We start from the raw sequence: 21,082 nt of genomic DNA on the forward strand, positions 1-21,082 counted from the left end.
ATGGATTAGTGGCACTCGTACAATCACCACCACCAAGCGTGACTGTGAATAAACATCCAACAAACGTCATCCAATGACGAAAATCCCCCAAGGCAATGTTAAATATCCATTGTGGTTATGTAAAGGTTGAGACTTGCTCTTGAATTGCTTCCAAGGTTTTCATTTCCCATTGAGGCCTTGTCATCACCTGACAACCAATAGTTGGCTATGGTTTTGAGTTGAATACAAACAAAACGAGAGCACTGTGTTCTGCGCAGAGAAAACTACGCCAAACAGATCTTTAAGTGCTTCACGTACGTACAAGTGCTATACTTTTCAGAACTGTGGTAAGTGCCCAAAGTAGTTTTTCTGTTTGCATAAAAGGGAGCAGCTCCACGTTTAATGGATACCAGATGACAAACTCCCATCGGCCCAGTTTTGCGACGACACTTCTAACGGATACTTTTTTTAAATCATGTTACCAATCAGCTTTAATACATGCAGCCTCCATCTCCATTTCTGAAAATTAGCTCCAGAGTGAGACAGCACACAACTAAAAGGTGGTTGAGCTTATGTGGTCATGGGCCCCCTCAGCTCTGGAATGCCCTGCCCGAAGCTCAGAAAATTACCTTTCAAAATATCCAAACACTTCGTAACACTTAAAACAACAATCTATATCTTACATAGCAGGATCATATTGAAATATTACGAACATTTTCAGCATAATCCTTTTGAGTTCTGCATCGCAATAGAAGGTACAATAGTTGAGAGTTTACCTTTTGGGCTGAGGTCCATGCCTTCTACATAGAAAGGTCCATTCCTTAAGGCAATTTCCTGCAGGATGATTCCAAAACTGTACACATCACCCTTTTGCGTTCCCTGAGGAGGATGCTGGTCATATATTAGCAGCTCTGGAGCTGTCCACAGCTTCTCTAAAAAGTGAGATGCCGTCAAAATGGAGGCAAGTACATTGGAAATGCTGTACATCGAATGTGCACAAAAGCAACTTACTCGCATAGAGAGCATGAGAGTCATCATTTTCGCAGGATGAGCGAAAGCTGCCTAATCCGAAATCGGTGATTTTCAACACAAATCGGCTGTCCACCACACAATTAGATGACTTCAGATTTCCATGGCAGCCAAAATAGCTGTTGTGAAGATAGTTCATGCCCTGCAGAGCAGAGGCGCGTTCATTCATGCATCAAGGCACTCCATTCCTTTTTCCTCTCAATATGAGGACAAATGCAGCAAATGTGTGGACATGTGGAAACAATAAGCTTTGACAAGTGGACGTATGCTGAGGGTTTTGAAAAGAAGCCATGTTTCAAGGGCATCGCAATCTCGTGGGAATTTCTGAGAAATTACTGTCAATTCCTCTGGGAGGAGGGCATTGAAGATGGAATTGTGTTCAATAATTTGTGGAAAGAGTTGAGTCCGTTTATGCTCAAAGCTTTAGGGGTGTCCCCTCTCTAGGCTTGAGGCTCTGCTATCTGTATGGAGCAATTCAGCAGAAGCACTTCATTATGCATGCAGCTCAATAATGAACCCTTCCAAGAGTCGGATCTTGTAACAAAGAGCAACTGTCTTCCAGAGGTTTGAAAAGATCTTTTTCAGTAAATCCATGATTAAATTTGATGAAGCTTGAAGGAAATATGCACTGTTTAGAATGACGGTTTCTCTCCCACTCCATGCTGTATAATGGCAATATTTATTCTATGCTGTGCCAATTCATATTGTCGGTACTCTCTTTTACACTCTAGCCATGCGAAACCATGGCAACAACGTAGGTAGTTTTCAATGTTTCTCCGAGGCTCACAAAGCATCTTTTTTTTTTTTTTGCAATTGAAAATGCCTTTGTGACTTCACCACTCCCACCCATGTACCTTCACGATGTCATTGATCAGAGAGTAGCGGAACATCCAGTCCAGGTTGATGCTCTCATTCTCCAGAATGTCCTGCAAGGCACACACACAAGCTCATCATTACCGGAAAGCTTTGAAAGATACGTCTACTTTTTGTGCATCTTTTCAGCTACTTATTTTTGGAGTGGAAAACACCTTTAGGCCAAAGCTCTTGCTTTCTCTCATATGCTTGGGGCCCCTCATGGCAAACCGCAAGATGCTAATGACATGGCCAGTTAGTGACATCCCACACATTTGTCAACCAGTCACATCATAACAGTTGCTCCCATCAACAAACTATTTATCAACAGTTTGTGAGTGATAAAGCCACATCATTCCTCAGATTGTCCATTTTAATAAGCTACTAAAATAGCGTAGACAGGCCAAAAATATGATGCCTTGAAGAATCCTGCACTACATTTCTTATCTCAACTCGCAGCATCAAATAAAACTGTTGAATGTAGTTTCATTTATATACTTTCGGTCCTGGGCAGATTTGCAAATTTGACACTGCCACTCATATTATACACAGAGGTGCACGAGTGATACTTTCATTCAGCCATTCTGCATTTGGCACAAAAATAAAAAGAATCATGCCCATCGCCTCACATTCAACTTTTTATGGATGCGGTGAGAGGATTTTTGACAATGCACCACATGTCCCAACTCCCTCAGCCAATCATCAAACTATTGTTCCTTAGCAATGCAAGACCCAATTAATGAAAGAAGACACAAAATTACTTTTATTTTGTTCTTTGTATGCTCACTATGAACACATTTGAACACAAAATTGGCTTTACTGAAAATAAGACAAAAGACGTCAATAGCGTTTGAACATGTGGCTTAAGTAGGGTACAGCTAAACTTTGATTTTTCTTTCAAATGTTCATTCATGGACTTTCAGGGAGTATTTTTTTTTTAAACTTCTTTAAAAATCTTGCGGAAGTTATATACTGTAATCCAAGATAAGTGCTGTACAGTATTTCTGGTGGCTGATTAAATATACAATATGATCTTATCATATTTATTAGAATATTTGCAGTACCTGCAGACTGCCTCTGGGACAGTACTCCGTTATAATGCAGATGTTGGGAGGGTCTATGCAGGCTCCAATGAAGCGGGTGAGATGGTTAAACTGGACATCTCTCATCTGAAAATAACACAAACAGAGTGTAACTTTCCAAACATCACATTTCTCCAACACTGTGGAAACAGAGGACAAGGGGAAAGGACTGGCAGTTCATTTATATTCAGAGTTACGATTACCCCTGCCAGCATTTCATCTAAATCTTGTACTTGCAGTCAGTTAGTTGGCACAATGTCTATTTCAACATGCTGAGACTGACTTCTGCACAGGGCACCTAGCTGAAACGTGCAAGTGCATAATTTAATGTGGTGGTTATGAATGAGGCAGTGTGTGTAAGGGGGAGAGAAAAAAAAAAGACGTGTTGAGTGGATGTACAAGCAGGAGCACCAAAGCCAAGAAGAATCTCAAAGACTAAATCTGCCCGTTGTACACAATCAAACCGCATGACTTGTAATTTCAAAGAGTTTGAGGCAAAAACAAATTAATGAGGTAAACTGCCTATGGAGTAATTTTGATACTTGATCATGGGATTTTACTTTTTATGAAAAGGTCTTCCTGGTACCTTTAGCATGACTCTGGGCTAGCAGCACTAAACAAATATATTTCTGAAACCAGCTTGAAAGACTGTGTTTGTAATTTCTGCAGGTAGGTTACTTCTCTCCCTCAAAGTTTATGACTGGCAGCCGTTCTCATAGCAAAACTCGGGAGTCGGTCGCTCCTGTTTTACAGCCTGGGAGATGTTAGCCTACCCTTTGGCCTATATAATTCCCCCTGCTGAACACTGACTGGTGAGTCGAAGGGGGGAGCAAGCTGGGAGACAAGTGGTTAAGTTTCCACCGGCGTCTGGTTGGCTTTTTCATGAGCTGAGGTTTGACGGGCGATCGGGCCTCTGGGAGGTCTGAGAAGTTGCCAGTTCAGACAGCAGTCCCTCTCCCATGTGGCCTGCTGACTGAGAGGCCAGGCAGACTTCCAGGAAGCCCCAATCAATCTTTGCTAACCGGCTGTGAATCCGTGAATCTCTCCCTGTTAAGTTATGATCCATGTGTTTTACAATGAGAAGTAAAGTTATATAAGATGTCTCATGAGGTCTGTTGTGCTGGTTTTGGATCAGTTCCTAAACTTTGTTTGACACTTGTATGTTCTGTCATGTGTCAAGGACACAATATAGTCATCAAGATTGGGGTATGCGAAGTCTTGACATTTATGTCAGTCTGTATGCTAGAAATACTCAACAATGAGCAGGTTTGCATTGCATTACATTGCATTGTGTAGTACCGTATTTCCCGGACTATAAGGCGCACCTAAAAACCTAAAATTTTCTCAAAATCCGACAGTGTGCCTTATAGTCCAGTGCGCCTTATATATGGACCAAATTCCTAAATTTAAACTGGCCCGAAGCATTGTGTCATAAAATCAATCATAAGTGGCCTGCTGAAGACTATGAATCATGAATCAAAAAGACTATGGATCATTATTTTGTGACTATAAAGTAATTTGGTGCATCTGAAGTTGAAATAAAAAAGATAAAACGGAGAATGATTTGATTTGGATTAAAAACCTGACATGATACATTAATGGTGCGCCTTATAGTCCGGTGTGCCTTATATAAGGACAAAGTTTTAAAATTGGCCATTCATTGCAGGTGTGCTTTATAGTCCGGTGCGCCTTATCGTCCGGAAAATACGGTACTGTATTGTCGGGCCGAAGGCAGACTGATCAGTCACAGGGAACATACAGATTCACACAGTTATTGAGCGAGAACTCAACCCACGCTACCTGCATCCAAGTAAGGCAACTGTACCATCACTGCCATTCCTGAACATCCAATGAAAAACAAAAACAATTCTTCTGGAATTGCATGTTGCCAGATTTTAGTGTTCTGAAGAGACAGACATAACCTTTCATGGATGTATTTTATCTGTTGTGAAAACAAGTACAATCACATCACTTCATGGTTTTTTTATTTCATAGATGGAATAGGACATTTAGTGATTATGTCGGGGGCTTGTTTGGCACTCAAGACTCAAGGCTGTCTTGAAACTGAAAGCACAAGGCAATGGTTTTCTTGCTTAGAGTTGAGGGGTGGAAGCATGAATTTAGGGCTTTCAAAAGGCTCACATTGTACCAGTCTAATCTCTGTTAATTGACTTTGGAGGCATGTAGGGTAAGAGCAAAGCGCAGTTTAGAATACAGTAGTTCCTTTTCAAACCAACGACTAATGGTTTATACCGGTATAATTTTATTTGGATTTGTTCTCAAACATATTTATGCATAGACTGTGTGAATAATTCAATTCAAAAATGAAATTCCTGCAATAATCAAGCACAACAATCAAATGAAGTAAACTTTTTATATAAGGCAACACTCACATGTTTGAGTTCCAGTAAAACTTGTCTGGTTAGCTCGATTCTCTTCTTGTTGACATGTTTGATAGCCACCAGGTTGCCCTGCAATCAAGACATAGTGACAACACACATAATTAGGATGTCATTGCATGACATTTCTGCCAATTGAAGACTAACAATCACGCAAATTGTCCATAAAAAGAAGAGAGGAAATCCAGCCACCTATTACAACAAAAAATATGCTAATTAGATCCAACCATATCATCCTCCAAATCAGCTTGATGGTACACTTGCTTCTAATTCAAAAGCGTTGGACCTTATTGCCATGGCAACACACCTCAAATGTTGTGTTAACACTAGCATCTGTATAATATTACTGTTCTGAGTTGTGTGCTGTGCTACAAACTTTGACTTATAGCAAATGGACCAGACCATGCTTCCAATATAACGTATCATGGCATAATGCTAAAGCACCCATGCATTTAATGGCTTGCTTCTATTTCTTGTCGGTAACATTTCTTGCAGAATGGAATTCCTGTATTCCTCCAGTTGTCCAACACTGTTGGCCACTGAACAAATTATTAATGAATGGGAGGCAAGTATACTACAGCATATAAATGTTTGTGCCTTATGTGTCTCCACTCTTGTCATAAAATATATGAAGCAATGAGTCACTAGGTAACTTGGAAACTCTAAAAGCCTCTGAAGAGCAACACATACTGAAATTTACAGTGCATGAGGTACAGCTGCCCCCTCACCATGCCTTTGTCATTTATTTGTCTTCAAAGTTGAGACTGAGTGTGTTGTTACTTTTATACGGAAGCGTGGCAATACCAATGAGGAGTAAACATTTTTGACTGGCAAATACGTTGAAACGCATAAAAAATACATTTGAAGGTACTTATTGAAGATTCCGCTATTCACTAATCTGTCTATACAAAGCATTTCGCATCAAGTTTTTGTATGAACTCAGATATAGCAGATTTTTGTATGACAAAAACATTTATTCGCTTAAATATACATGTAGGTAAGTCGGCATTTCGGGCTAGGTACTAATACAAGTTAACTAAGTGTAAACTTAAACAGGGAGTTAATGGGCTGATATAGTGTTATCGGGTCTCATAATATCGGAGCCTTTTTTTATGAGTCAGAGTACAGACGTACAGTACACGGTACAATTACAGCCCATACTTTTACTCAATCATGACAAACATAACTAAGTAACAACGACGGTAACTTAGTGTGCCTTATTAGGACACTTGATGATGCAAACTAGTTCATTGTACCAAACCTTAAATTGCTATAATTACAGCAGATACGCCTGCATGAAAACTCTTCTAAACAACAAACAAAAGAAAAAAAGTACAGATTAAATTTTCGTAAGATTTGTGCAGAACAAATTTTTAAATTGAGATTTTTTTAACCCAGGAGTTCTTGTTCTTAAAAAAATCCCTGTACATTTAATAAACCTTTTGTGACCCTGGAGGAGATCATTTCTATTTCTATTATTGCCGATGAAAAAAGAAATCTTGAAATATGGACAAATTGGAGGTCAAGCAGGGTCCCATAAGAGATTGGTTTTGACCTTAGCGGTTCCTCTGTGTTCATTAGCAACTTCAAATCAGCTTGACCATCATTTCGCCTTACGTCTGCTTTAATGAGACCTTATGTGAGCTATAACGCTGATTAAATGCAGCAAATGTAGAGCTGGTCATTACTGTTTGCTTGCGTTTGTTCAGTGAATGAAAACACAAACACACACACCAATCATCATTCTAATTACCGAGGCACTTGTTTGTCGATTTCCCACACACCTCCCCCACCATAAAATGACAAATTATAGTCAGCAACAAGTGGATTGTCATGTCCAGACTGCAAGGCGGCAGTGTCGAACGAGATGGAGAGGATGGGAAAAAATGAAAGAAAGAAAAAAAAAAAAGCAATACTGACGCATTCTGCAGTTCACAGTAAAACCAACTACCTAAATTCGCCCACACACACTTTCTCCTCACCAGCTTTCGCAGCAAACATGTGCATGTGTAGGTGGCAAAAGAGAGAGTTGAAAATGTCAGAACTCACCAAGCCTTACCTTAAAATATCCAGTTTTTGCAAATAGCTGATATTTTCCATGAGCAGTTATCAGGGACCCATAGCTGGAGCCTCTCTGAGGAGAAAATGATTAAGAAAAAAAATGGTGTTAGCCTTGAGTCAATTTGAGCAAAGAGGATTAAATTCAGTCCACTTTTGACGCTGTCACTTAGCTGCAAAATAAATTCATATAAAAAACTTAAGTGGATTGGAGTCTTCAAAACAGCAGCTCAAGGCCTTGTGCAAATATGTGCTCAGAGTGAAACGATGCATTGCGGAGGCAGTGTGTGCAGACACTGAGCATCGTCATTTTCACAATTGGATAGAATGCAAACACTGGGAGCACAGAGTACATTGGAAAGTATGATCTGGAAAAGACATATACTGAGTTCCAAATTATTAAGCACATGCTATTATTTTACAATATAGACAAAACAGCTCACAGTGAATCAAATGTTCCATTTTCATTAACAATTGAATTAGCTTCTATAATTATGGGAAGATTATTAGACAAAACCACTAAAAATATACTGTGGCAAGAGATGCAAGCACACCAGTTTAAAATGAAAATAAATTTAAAATTCACATGTAGCTTGGTTGTTGATGAATAATTTTGCATGCCACACTTTGCCTTTTTACATCATACTTGGAGTTTTTATTGCCCAAGGTTATACAGAGCGCCCTTCTTTAGTGAAGGATACTTTTTGCCTGTCCTTACTAGGCTCCCTCACAGGTTTCTCATTTTTCCCCTGATAGGGTTTTTTTTTTTTTAGTTTTTCCTTGCCCTCCTGGGAGTTTAAGCTCAGGGGATGTTTGAGAATAATTGTCTTTTTTTTGTATATGTGAAGCCCTTTGAGACTTGTTTGTGATTTAGGGGTATATAAATAAACTTGACTTGACTTGACTTGACTTCTCAATCGAGAGAGGGGATGGTTATGGCCATGAGTTTTTCTCACTTTAAACCATGACGGCAGTTTTGATAGTTATTTTGCAGTGCTTTATGCTGTGTAGTTTTGCATGGCAATTGTTTTTATTCTAGGATTAAAAAAAACAACAACAACGGTTTGGATCTCAACATACATATAGAGTTCATTTTGGCTATACCAGGCTAAACACTCGACCAGCTCCCTCACCATTATTCAAACCCAGAACATTACTTTGCCATTTTCTTGTTGACGTCACACATTTCCTGAATACAACTTCATTCTCTCTCTCATTTAACATTATGATGACTTGGAGACAATCTATGCAAAACAAATCTGAAAAGATGTTTCCATAATTTCATTCCCATATGCATAATAATACACAGCTGGGATTGAAGCACAAACAAGGTAAAACGTTGCTTGTGACACGAGGCTGTATGAGCCCACAGACAACAGAACCTGATATTGAAGAACGCGGCAAGGTTTTATAAATATAGAGACGAGGGCTATGCAAAAGCTTATTTTAACAATCACTTAATGTTTTTGCCACAAAAAACTCAGCCACCTTCAATAAACCCACTGGCAAATCAACCAAGAATGTGTAAACAACGGATTTTGATTCTTTAAAGACTGCTGCTGTTTGCTTTTGCTGTGCCTATTACTAAACATTGAATGTGTCAAGTGATCACTTTTGGATTCCTGGCAGAGAAACAACAGACGGACAACAAGGAAGGTTAAAGGAAGCCAATGGATGTTGTGTTGTGTTATCTAGAAACTGCCAGAAGAGCAACTTGTTAATTGCACAGTGGAGGCTGTTCCAGTGACACTGTTACAAAAGACAATATAAAGTAGAGAATTATGATTACATTTTCAGCTCTGCCAACTTTAATAGGAGCGTATGTGGGTGTAACACTGCTTGTCTGCCTCACAACAATTTAGGTGATTTGGAACTTCTTTAACCTCCTGCAGACTATTTAAATTCATTTGTTACCTTAATTGTAATTAAATAATGGCGTACAATATGAGGCGGTGGTTTACCTGTGAGAGCGTGAGACGACTCCCAGCTCGTTTGTGGTATTTATTGGGGCTCTCAAACTGGAGGTCCTCCCACCGAATCCTCCACAGCATTCCAGCCAGCTCTTTCTCCAACTTGAGTTTCCTACAAAAGGGGAAAAGTGAAACAGTGGTAAAATCAGTCACGCAAAGATCAGACGAAAATCTCTTTCAAGTGCGGTGGCTTTATCCATCCATCCATCCATCCATCCATCCATCCATCCATCCATCCATCCATCCATCCATCCATCCATCCATCCATCCATCCATCCATCCATCCATCCATCCATCCATCCATCCATCCATCCATCCATCAAGGTCATATTAAAGTGACAATAGTCAAGATTCTAGCTTTGTAACAATGTGAAACAATAAATTCTAGTTTATTATTGTTTAGGCTCAAATTTTTTATACAGTATTCCTTGAGTTGTTAAAGAGAAGTTAGCCTGCTCTAATTCTTTCTAATTTTTTTATATTGTTGTATTCGTTAGGTGTGTAGAAGACATGCCACCTCAGGGCTGCAGATATATTGCAGCCATATGTAAAAATAGTCAGTACTATAATAGTGAACTTTGCCTAACTTCTCTTGTTTTTATAAGAACACTTGGTTAATAACACAATGTTCTCTCCTGGGCCATTTTGGCAATGATTTCATGAAACACTTTTTTCTGTGCGGGTCTTAATAAAGGTTTCATGCTGGCAACATTTTGAACATGGACTAAATTAATTTATTTGAAATTATTATCTCTGAGAATAATAAGATCACTAAAATTGAATTAGTCTTTGGGTGTGGGAGTTTGGCCAATAAGTTAAAGAAACAAAAGTTGATGCGATAGCATGGGAAGACAAATGTCTTCATCGCCTCACTAGATGTATTAATTTTTGAGAATTGTGATAAGTCTGACGTTATTTTTGAGCATCAGTCTGGCAAACGTGGAGCACCGCAGAGGGGAAAGAGCTTTCCAGCGATTAGTCCAAAGCCTTCCAGTTTCTCTTTTGTACGTGTTTGTGTTTCGACAGACGCAAGAAAAATCCTTTTCACTCAAAAAATGACAAACGAGCAGAGCCCACACATTCCGACACCGTCTAAAAGGTGTAAAACACTTCCAGATGGCTGCAGAAATTATTGCAGCGCTTGCATATTGTATTCTAGCCTCTCTTCAACCTTGTTTTTTTGTTCTTCATCATTTATCCTCACGTTAGACTTTCTAGAAAACACAAGTTCTCTGGCGGGCGCTTGTTTGTGTCTACAAATACTGTAGACACTGTCTGTGTACGTCTATTTTGAGGACAGGAAACATCATCAAACCAGAGGTGCACCCCTAGACCCATCCACCACGAAAAAAAAAAATTTTTCTATTTAAAGAGCCTCGTTCAGAGACCTCTGGCAGCCAGAGTAGCAAAGTGTGGGCCTCCACAGTGGGCCTATTGTTTCATAAGCCCCATATGTGAATACCTCTGCTGGACCAGCCCCTCCATTAAAACATCACAGCCACGCAGCTCTGCTTAACATCGCCTAACACTGCTGCTGCACACACTCCAAAATCAACTGAGAGAGGCCGAGTGGCCACCAGGTCAAATTTGCGGATAGTTTCACCTTCCAAAATATGGTATAAATATGTTTCTTTGGTTTGGTTATGGTAGTACAAAAACACGTTTCTCTCGCTCTAAGCCTATTTCATGTGAATCTACTTGAAATCAACCAAACTGTTGTTGTAAAACAAAGCAATAAAGGAAAGAAACCATTTAAACCAGACAATTTGTTTTTATTAAAGTGATAAAAAATAATCTCACTGTATATATTTCACAATGATAATACATTTACATTTTCATCAACAGTTACTAATTACCAAGTAGACAAAAATACATCCTTATATAGTTCACAGTATTGAGAATTCCATTGTTACCATTATTCCATATGGGCAGTCAAATCCCTAAATTGCATGACCCCAGCACTTAGACATATCTGAGTATAAAATTTTTGTTACATTCATGAAAATACAAACAGCAGCATTTAATACATAACATATTTTTAGAAATGTTTCTATATATTGAATTCTGTTCAAATACATGTGAAATAAATATTCATTATAAGAAACTCTGGCTTATACCGACTGATTAGAGAATAACTCAAATAAAGCATTTTAGTGGTGATTTGTAGATCAAGTAGTGAAGACAGCAGCTTGTTGGTCTTGCATGATGGTCGTATAGGCCACTGTGCACCTCTATGTCCATCAGCAAAGCTCCACTGGTGTCTGCAATAATAGAAAGCTACCATTAAAAATCTGGAAGGGTCTTGAAATGGATGCATAAAGCTTTACGATTATTGTCTCAAGGCCAAGGACTGAATGGTCACGAGAATGTTTGTCAGAAATAGCCTTCAGTTGATTATTTGGAATACTGTGCAAAAGTCTTAAGCAAAGCACAAGCTTCATTGTTTACTGAACTTCATCAAACAGTCACTTTAACATAAACATTACATGTAGGACAGGTACAGACAGTGACATTATTTGGTTACCACTTCAAAAAGAGAGGCAAGTTTCCAAATATGCTCAAATATTTTTTTCTTCTGTTTGCTTTTACATTAAAAAAAATCTGTACTTCAGCTCAGTTAACCCCTCTCACTCCTTTGCAGTTATCCGTGCTCCATCAAGTTCATGCATTCCATCACTTCATGATATGAGACTGCGTTACAGCAACCTTCCTGACTTTGCAGCTTCTTTCAAGCAATATGATATTAATGATAGGTATAGGTGTATATATAACACACGTTTTATTCTTCAACTCTGCATACCCTTGCTTCTTATCATTAATAACTGGCACGGAGAATGATCACTAAGCCTTTTGCACAGTACACTGCTAGTGTTTAAAATTCCAGGTCAGAACCAAAAATGAAATGCAGAATTACAAATATGAATTACAGAAATAGATATTTTATATTCAAGTTTAATGAAACAAATAAAAAGCATTCCAAGGTAGAGGACATTTCTCGACATTTACCGGCCAATAGTCCAGGTCAACTAGTTCATAAGGAAACCGCTCTGTGCTTGTTGAACTGTGTGCTGGAAAAAGAAACAGAAAAGGTGAATGTTAATTTTTCTCTTTCAGAATAAATACACAAAGTGTATCAAATGATCTGGTAGAGAAACTTGATATTGATCAACTCTAATACAGAATTAGAGGATTTACCTGAGGTGGATAGATGCTCCTTTGTCTTTCTTCCATCATTCCTCTGATCAAAATCCATTCTGACTGGCTGGTGATTAACACTTGTTAGTGTTAATAGTCAGTAGTGCAAACATGAGCAAATTCATGGTGTTATTAAGTTATAACCTATGAATCGGGGTATAAACCACTGTAATATTGTTTTATTTTTAAAAATAAATTGTTCTAGTTGCTTAAATACTGTATTTTCCGGAGGATAAGTCGCAGTTTTTCTCATAGTTTGGCCGGAGGTGTGACTTATAATCAGGAGTGACTTATATGTGAAATTAACACATTATTACTTGATCATTAACACATTACTTACTTACGAGTATCGTTAATCACTTCACATGTTATTTCCACTTTAAACCGCATGAGGTCGCACTAGGCCTGTGGAATAATTGGAACCGCAACTGACAATGAGTCTGAATCCATTCAGTGACTTCCGGAGTCAGCGGAGTTGTTTATAACACAGACGACAGAGATTGACACAGAGGACGAAGATTTCGATGGATTTAATGATTTGGAGTGACACGGATGGTTCGATATTTATGTTATAGTTATTTGATATATAGTTTGTTTAATGTAGCAACTTGTATATCGTTAGAGTTCAGTCGTTTCCGATTGCCTCGGAAGGCCATGAAGGCACCAGGGGGGAGGAGACGGGAAAAGCGATCCAGGGCGCGTTGTTAGAGTGAGGTTACACACACTGTGTGTTGGCTCATATGTTGAACTCTTGTTTTGTGAAATAAAGAGCCGGTTACCAAACTCACTACTTGCCTGGTACTTCGGTAATGCTACAATATAGTTATATAGGCCTGTGGAATAATTGGAACCGCAACTGACGGTGAGTCCGACGTCAGCGCCGAATGTACTTCCGGAGTCAGCAGCCGCATTTTTTTAAGTGACACAGAGAACGAAGATTTCGATGGATTTAATGATGTGAAATCACACGACTGGTTTGATAAACGTGTTATTTATGTTATAGTTATTTGAATAACTGTTAATATGTTACGTCAGGCACGGTCTCAGTTCCTCGTTTGTGTTTATGTAACGTTAGCATACCGTATCGTTTAGCCTGTTCATGTCTGTTCTTGGTGTTAGATCTTGTCAAAGTTCTCCCAGAAATGTGACTTGTACTCCGGTGCGACTTATATATGATTTGTTTCTTCTTTATTATGCATATTATGGCTGGTGCCACTATGGGTGGTACTCCGGAGCGACTTATAGTCAGGAAAATACGGTATTTAGGACAAACATGCTTAAAATGTAATGAAATTAAACTGTGTTTCTAAGAAATTCCACAAGACATACTCAACCAAAAATACAAACAAAAAAATCGATAGCAACATTTGAGTTCAATTCCTTTTTAAGAGAAAATATGATTTCAATGGAGACAAAAAGAAACGGTTTAGTGTATATAACCCAGCTAGCATTCAATGTTGTGTAAGCTTCTTCTTTTAAACGTAAGTTACTTAATAATGTTAAGTTACGTAATAATTAAATAGCAAGTAAACAATTTCAAGAGGTATTTACAATATTAACATATTGCGTGCGTACACTGTATGTTGTAACTATTTACCCTAAAAATGCTGAGTTGTTTTTGCCCAACCATATTTATGGTACGAAGGAAGAAGGCAGAACACCCAAATAAATGTGGAGTGTATACCACTTATCCTTTTTTGGGTCACCGGTGAGCTGGCCCTTATCCCAGCGAATTTAATTCTGCAAGAACAGAATTGATTGCATTGTCGATGCATTCATCCATTGGGGTCATTGTTTCATGTTTACGTCACAGCGCATATCCTGCACCAAAAAACATGGTTGCTTTGTGATTGGCCGGAGAAAATCAGCAGGCTTGAAACAAAATGCATTCTCGCTCACAAACATCGCAAGAATTCAGCCTGCTGGCTGTGTTCAGAAATGAATGAGAGCGGAGCTCACTCTTCATCTCCGAAAGTCCCATTCTCAGAGTAGTTAGTGTAAATTTCCGAATACGCCTAAGGTTGAGTGGTTTCTCATGTTGGTTGTAGCGTTCAAAATTGTGAAGTAAAAAAATGAAAGGTGAATGATTTAATTTCTATGAATTTTAGACTGTTATTGATAAAAATGCATATGATTTATTTAATTATAATATTATTATATTGGGTGGGGCACTGGCTAGCACAGCCGTGTCACAGTTCAGAGGTGCAGGGTTTCATTCAGGCTCCGGTCTGTGCAGAGTTTGCATGTTCTCCCCGTGACTGCATGTGTGTCCTCCAGGTACTCCTCCCACATTCCAAAAACATGCATGGTAGGCCAATTGACCACTCCAAATAGTCTGTAGGTGTGAGTGTGAACGTGAATGGTTATTTAGCTATGTGTGCCCTGCGATGAATGAATGAATGAGTGAATGAACGAATGAACGAATGAATGAATAAATAAATGAATGAATGAATGAATGAATGAATGAATGAATGAATGAATGAATGATAATCAGTCAGCAACACGTCAAAATGTGTCAAATAAAGCGACGAAAGCCCAGCATTGTGTCAGCCGTTCCCTTCCCCCATTAAATCTTGACAAGGGCAAACGTGGCAGGGAAGTCTTAATCCTGCCGCTTCATACAACTATTAAGCACATTTACAAGAGGGGAAATGAATCATTGCAGTAGCAGATTATGTTACTCGTTACAAAAAGACTTCAAGACAAAACTGTCAATAATTTATAGTTTTGTTTGTAAAAGACATATTATTTTGAAAACTCTTAAATACCTGAGCTAACAAATTTTTCTTATGGTTATCACTCTGTGTGTGAATCCTTAAATTATGGGAAATGTCAATTTCTTACGAAGCAAATAACAAACATAGTGAACAGACTTAATGATCATTTAATGAAAAGCGTGTTTGGGTCCCATTGTGTGAGCTCACATATAAGTTTCAATGCACCTACCCACTGCTTTAAGATCTTCACCTGGTAAGCTGTTTCTATAGCAACAATCGGGAAAATACCACACGGGCACTCATTGCAGCACCATGCACCCAAAAATCCCTCTCCGATCACATGCCACTTTGTCATCCCATTTAAATTTGTACTGTTTCTAATAAGCAGCGTAGACACTGCGTCAGCACAACGCTTTCACTTTTTTTTTTACAACTCACCTGTAAATGAGGAAACTGGAGATTCCAAAAATGATGAGAGCCAAGCCAGATCCCACAGCTACAATTCCCAGAACTGGCAGCTGACCTGGAAACAGGAGAAGGATTCCACACTCACTTGTCTCTCATATGTTCAACAGATGTCCACATATCATATCTTTGAAAAGACTTTTTTTTTACACTATTAAAAACCCAGCTGTCACACATGTAAGTACAGCTGCGGAACTTAAGAGTGTTACAATTAAAAGACACGCTTCACTTAATGTGAAGTATAAATAATACCGTGATAGCCTAATGATTAAGATTCTTATAATTAAAAAAAGGTTAAAAGTATTTTTTTTAATTAGGTGAAGACATATATCTAGAATTTTCTGTTTTGAGAATTTCACAGAAAAGAGCTTATTGAATACCAGATTATCAATTTCAAATAAGCACCCATGAGACACCAATAAACCGATTTAAACAGAACACAACCGTTAGTTATAAATTAATATTTGGAATGCAGAGATTAGTTTATTCTAATATAAATGAATGAGAACAAATAAAACAAAAGTAACAAAAATCCATCCTGTATATAGATAATGATATTTTTACTTTCTCATGTCATAAACAAATATACACACATATATATCTAAATATAAACACATACGTATATATATATATATATATATATATATATATATATATATATATATATATATATACATATATATATATATATATATATATATAATTTATTTATTTATTTATTTTTGGGCGGTTAACTGGTCCTTGGGTAGGATTAGAAGAAAGCTGTTAATATGTTAAAACAAACAAAATAAAAAACTAGTACACTATCACATAAAAGAAATGAAAAGTTAAAATTTTATATAACTGATTGTGTGATGTCATTAAGGGACTTTGTATGACTGTTATAATTGAGAATCAGTCTAAAGAGGTTATGAAAAATAGCTTATAATCATACCATCATTGCAGGAGGGGTCATCTGTGGAAAACACACAGGGTGGGTTATCCAGCGGTGGGTTCCCACTGGGCCAATGGATCTTCTCTGTCTGAGACCAAATGATCTCTTTCATGGTTCCATTGTAGTATGCAACCAGCTGCAGAAACATAATGTTTTTTTTTCCACTGCGATGTCTTTTTTTTAACAGTTGAGGAATAACCATTGTGTTCATACTAAGATATAGTACCGTAATTTTCGGACTATAAGTCGCACCGGAGTATAAGTCGCACCAGCCATAAAATGCCCAAAAAAGTGAAAAAAATCCATATATATGTATATAAATCGCTCCTGAGTATAAGTCGCCCCCCCACCCAAACTATGAAAAAAAACCGCGACTTATAGTCCGAAAATTACGGTATATAAAAAAAAAAATTAAAAAAAACACATCATGTTCCCTGTTAAGGGCCACAGGAAAACTGGAGCCGAGCCCTGCTGATGGAAGTAGTGGGGGACTGACAAATGCAGACAAACATCCACACTCATAACCAACGGAAGTCTTCAAGGAACTAAATATGCATGTGTTTGGACTGTGAACGTACCAGCAGAAGTAAATAATTTGATGATTGCACCATGTTTAGATTTGAATGGAATGCAACACAATGATAAAAGGTCATACCATGGACTGTCATCTCTGCATAATAGGGATTGAAAATTGGAAAATCAAAAGTAGGTCTTTTGCACACATCCCTACCATTCTTCTTGGAAGACTTTCAACAAGATTTTATGTCTGTGGAAATTTGTGTTCATTTATTCAGAAGAGGTCTCAAGGAAGAGTGTCAAACTCATTTTTGTCACGATTACATCTTCATTTGAGTTTCTTTGAGAATGCCCTTATGACTGTGAACCCCAGTGAATGCATTATTGCCATATATTACATATACAGAACAAATTAATAATTAATAACTGGTTTGGAAATCAGAAACCAGTTACAACTGTTTGTTCAATAGTAATACATTTACTTTAAAGAAGGGATTGGTAACAAAAAATGCTTGTAATATCTCAAAGTGTATTTAAATTGAAGACAATCTTGGTAATTCAGCAAAAAAGAAAAACAAATCCATGCAAATAGTGTGCTTTTGTGGGCCACATAAAATGATGTGGTAGGCCAGAACTGGCCCAGGGGCCTTAAATTAGATAATTGTAATATCAAGTCACTGAGATTGGACCTGAGAAGGACATGTTGCTGCAAAGACAGTTATCAACGGTTGTGTGGAGAAATCGCGGTAGTGTCAGGCCAATGGTTTTGTTGGTATTGAAATGTTTGAAAAACTGTTATGGTTTACACTGCAACTGTGATTTTTACTGTGTGACCATTTTGAATGAAAGAAATTGTATTACCTATCAGTCTGAATACTTTTAAGCCAAGGGTATTTTATTTTATTTTTACTGCTCTATAATGTACATGAAACTAAATAGATTCATAAATAAATCATAAATAAATAATACATAATACATTGCTTGAGTTAACAAAGAATGTTATTTATTATCAATAATATTGAAAATTATTATTAATAATATCAATATTAGTTTATTATACTTTATTGTATTATATTTTATAATATTACCTATATTATATAATTATATCTAATTCAAACAGCAACCTGAAATCATATCTTGATATCCTGAATTGTGGCTATTCAAAATAAGTCTGTAATCGTACAACATGCTCCAAGTGTTTTTTAAAATTTGTGATAGTGGCCCTAGGGGCCTAAGGGATCCAATTAAAAGGATCTTGCAAATCAGAAATCATGACACAAATTATGGTTGACAGTATACAGGTTGCACCTAGAATATGAGTGTGCAAAGATTACCCAGTAGCAAGTAAGCGTGTGATTTTTTTTTTCTTTGATGGCACATCTGTTTTCCTGCTGTGAAACATGACTCCTGAGTTTTATACATGTCAAAGGGTCTATTTAGTTTAGTCTTGCTTTGGTTTCCCTTCGTGCTTGTAGCACACTGTGTCCTCTCTACTTAAACATGGAAGGCCATCACCCCCTTGGAGGGTCATCCAAACAATGCAGATGGGGATGGGTGTGGGGGTAGGGCCTGCAAAGACTGAAATAATTGAAATAATAGCTACAGGCCTTGCCTGTCTGCTTCTGTTAATAGCACACAAAACAAAGTGGATGTCCTGCATAAATTTAACATGTGAAAGTCACACATTTTTATATTTTTCTGCACATGGAGAACTTTAAAGCAATTTATCTGTTAACTTTTTGAACAGCACAAGACTTTTAACAGGATTATGGATTGTAAAATGGAGAGAATGTTGACGTAAGAGCATTAACGGCATGAAGCAGTGGATGGTTCTTAAAAGGGATTAAGTGCCAGCCACTGTAACTTAATATGAAAGCCAAAGAAGTCGAATGAGGTCAAGGTTTGGGGTTTGGGGCAGACCACTCAAGAGTTTTTGGCTGCTGTCGCAAAGCAACATTAAGCCCATTATTACCTAAAAATACCATGAGACAGTGTAGGATTCTGTAACTGACAGTTTTTTTTAACTACCAGTAGATCTCAAGTTATGATTCGAGAATGTGTTTAAACAAATAGAAACTGTTTTGCAGGTAAGTCAATGCAACAATTTTGGAAGTCCAAAAAAACAAGCTTAAAAAAAAACAGATCTAAAGTAGAAAGTTTGAAAAATGCTTGCATTATTGCTCTCATGTAAACAAACACAGACTTAAAAACCTGCATGAGAATCATGAAATTCAGGCCAAATTCCCGGATCAATCAGGGAATTTAATTAATTAATTATTAATTTAATTAATAATTTAATTCTACCAATTAAAGCCAAGGACAAATGAGGACAAGAGTTCCTGCTGACAGTCTCAGAGGACCTTGAAAACATTTCGACTGAAATCAAACGTAGCTAACCCACTTCTTTTGCACTTAAAGAAAAAAAGGGGGAAACAACTTTTTTTGCAGATCACAACACAAATATTTTCCCCGGCTGTGGTGGAATTTTGAGGTTTTAAGCATGTTATCATTAGAGAAGGACCCCAGCATTTGTCAAGACACTAATATCTAAAGGATGTGGCTTTGTGTACTGTAGCTCAAAGATCCTCATTCAACTGTAGCTGTAACACACACATGCACGCTCGCATGCACACATACACACACACGCACGCACGCAAACACACACGCACACAAACATACATACACAAAGTACACTGAACAGAATAGCTTCTATGTTTGACTTCTTTTTATGTTTGTATGTATGTACTATGTATGTATGTATGTATGTATGTATTTATTTATTTATTTATTTATTTATTATAAACCTGACTGCATTGCACTGCATTGAATAACAGTATGGCTGACCTCAATGGTTAAAAGTGAGAGGAGACAGGAGAACAGAATGGTGCACAGCTATTCAACTGAATTTTTGACAAGCTTTTATAATCATTGATTTTCATTTTCAATCTGACTAACCTGAACATACTACCTGGTGACCAGTGGTAACGCAAAAAGCAACAATATTTACACTTACCCCATACTCTCCTGTGTCCTGGTTGGTCATGGCCCAAAGGTTGATGTCTATGTCTCTGGCATTTTTGTGGTCCGTAGTTACAAGACCTGTCACTCCTGGCAACAAAATCCACATCACCGGTCTGATCAGACATTGCGATATTTCATACTTTATTAAAATCAGAGGTACTGTTAACTAGGGTTGTAACGATTCATCGATACACATCGATTAATCGATATAATGCTCTACGATTTATTGGCATCGATGCTAAACGTAAACATCGATTTATATCGCCGTGTTTGACCTCGGACATTAGACGCGACTTTATTTTGAAATCCAGTTCATTGTTGCTTGCTTCCTCTTTCCGGGAGCAGTACGTGTTGTGTTGTGAGCAGAGTAGGCACGTGAAAGGGGAGCCGACAACTACGCGGCTCCTGGGCTGGTGCTATGGCTAGTGTCCAAGAAGACGAGGAAATTCGCTCCCCTTTGGGCTTCAAGACATTCGTTTGGAAGCACTTTGGATTCCAAAGAAAAGATGGCTCAACGGACAATTAAAATTATTGTAAATAAATAGTTCAGTAATGCACTTTAAAGTTAATGGTATTACAAAAAAAGAAAGAATATTCATTTTTCTTTACTTATATGAGAAAAAATATAGGAATTTGATAAAGTTCAGTGTTAAAATAAGCACTTTGTATACTACAATACTCTTGTAATTTCCTAAATAAAGAGTTTGCAGTACCTTGTTGATTTTGCGTATGAATTGTTATAAATCAGGATATTGTTTTATATTTTTTATTTAAAAAATAAAAATATCGATCGTGGAGCACTATATCGTGATGTATCGTGAATGAATCACAGCAGGCTTTAAGATATCGGCAAATATCGTATCGT

General features: G+C 37.6%; 2 protein-coding genes across 2 annotated transcripts in view; both read right to left on the reverse strand.

Moving 5' to 3' along the window:
• LOC119131662 (lymphocyte antigen 75-like) overlaps window positions 1-21,082 on the reverse strand; it is a 1,013,224-nt gene that overhangs the window by 84,514 nt on the left and 907,628 nt on the right. The gene's annotated exons all lie outside the window — the stretch shown is intronic.
• The window catches only part of LOC119131704 (atrial natriuretic peptide receptor 2), a 47,771-nt gene that overhangs the window by 12,456 nt on the left and 14,233 nt on the right, over window positions 1-21,082 (reverse strand). Inside the window, exons 5-14 of the mRNA XM_037266356.1 lie at window positions 20,210-20,304; window positions 16,681-16,816; window positions 15,720-15,804; window positions 9,361-9,481; window positions 7,401-7,475; window positions 5,336-5,413; window positions 2,925-3,029; window positions 1,863-1,934; window positions 991-1,150; window positions 756-911 (exon numbers count right to left, since the gene is read on the reverse strand). Coding sequence (XP_037122251.1) covers window positions 756-911; window positions 991-1,150; window positions 1,863-1,934; window positions 2,925-3,029; window positions 5,336-5,413; window positions 7,401-7,475; window positions 9,361-9,481; window positions 15,720-15,804; window positions 16,681-16,816; window positions 20,210-20,304 — 1,083 coding nt within the window. The remainder of the gene's footprint in view (window positions 1-755; window positions 912-990; window positions 1,151-1,862; window positions 1,935-2,924; window positions 3,030-5,335; window positions 5,414-7,400; window positions 7,476-9,360; window positions 9,482-15,719; window positions 15,805-16,680; window positions 16,817-20,209; window positions 20,305-21,082) is intronic.

The sequence above is a fragment of the Syngnathus acus genome, chromosome 12 (assembly GCF_901709675.1).
Source record: "Syngnathus acus chromosome 12, fSynAcu1.2, whole genome shotgun sequence".
Taxonomy (NCBI): domain Eukaryota; kingdom Metazoa; phylum Chordata; class Actinopteri; order Syngnathiformes; family Syngnathidae; genus Syngnathus; species Syngnathus acus.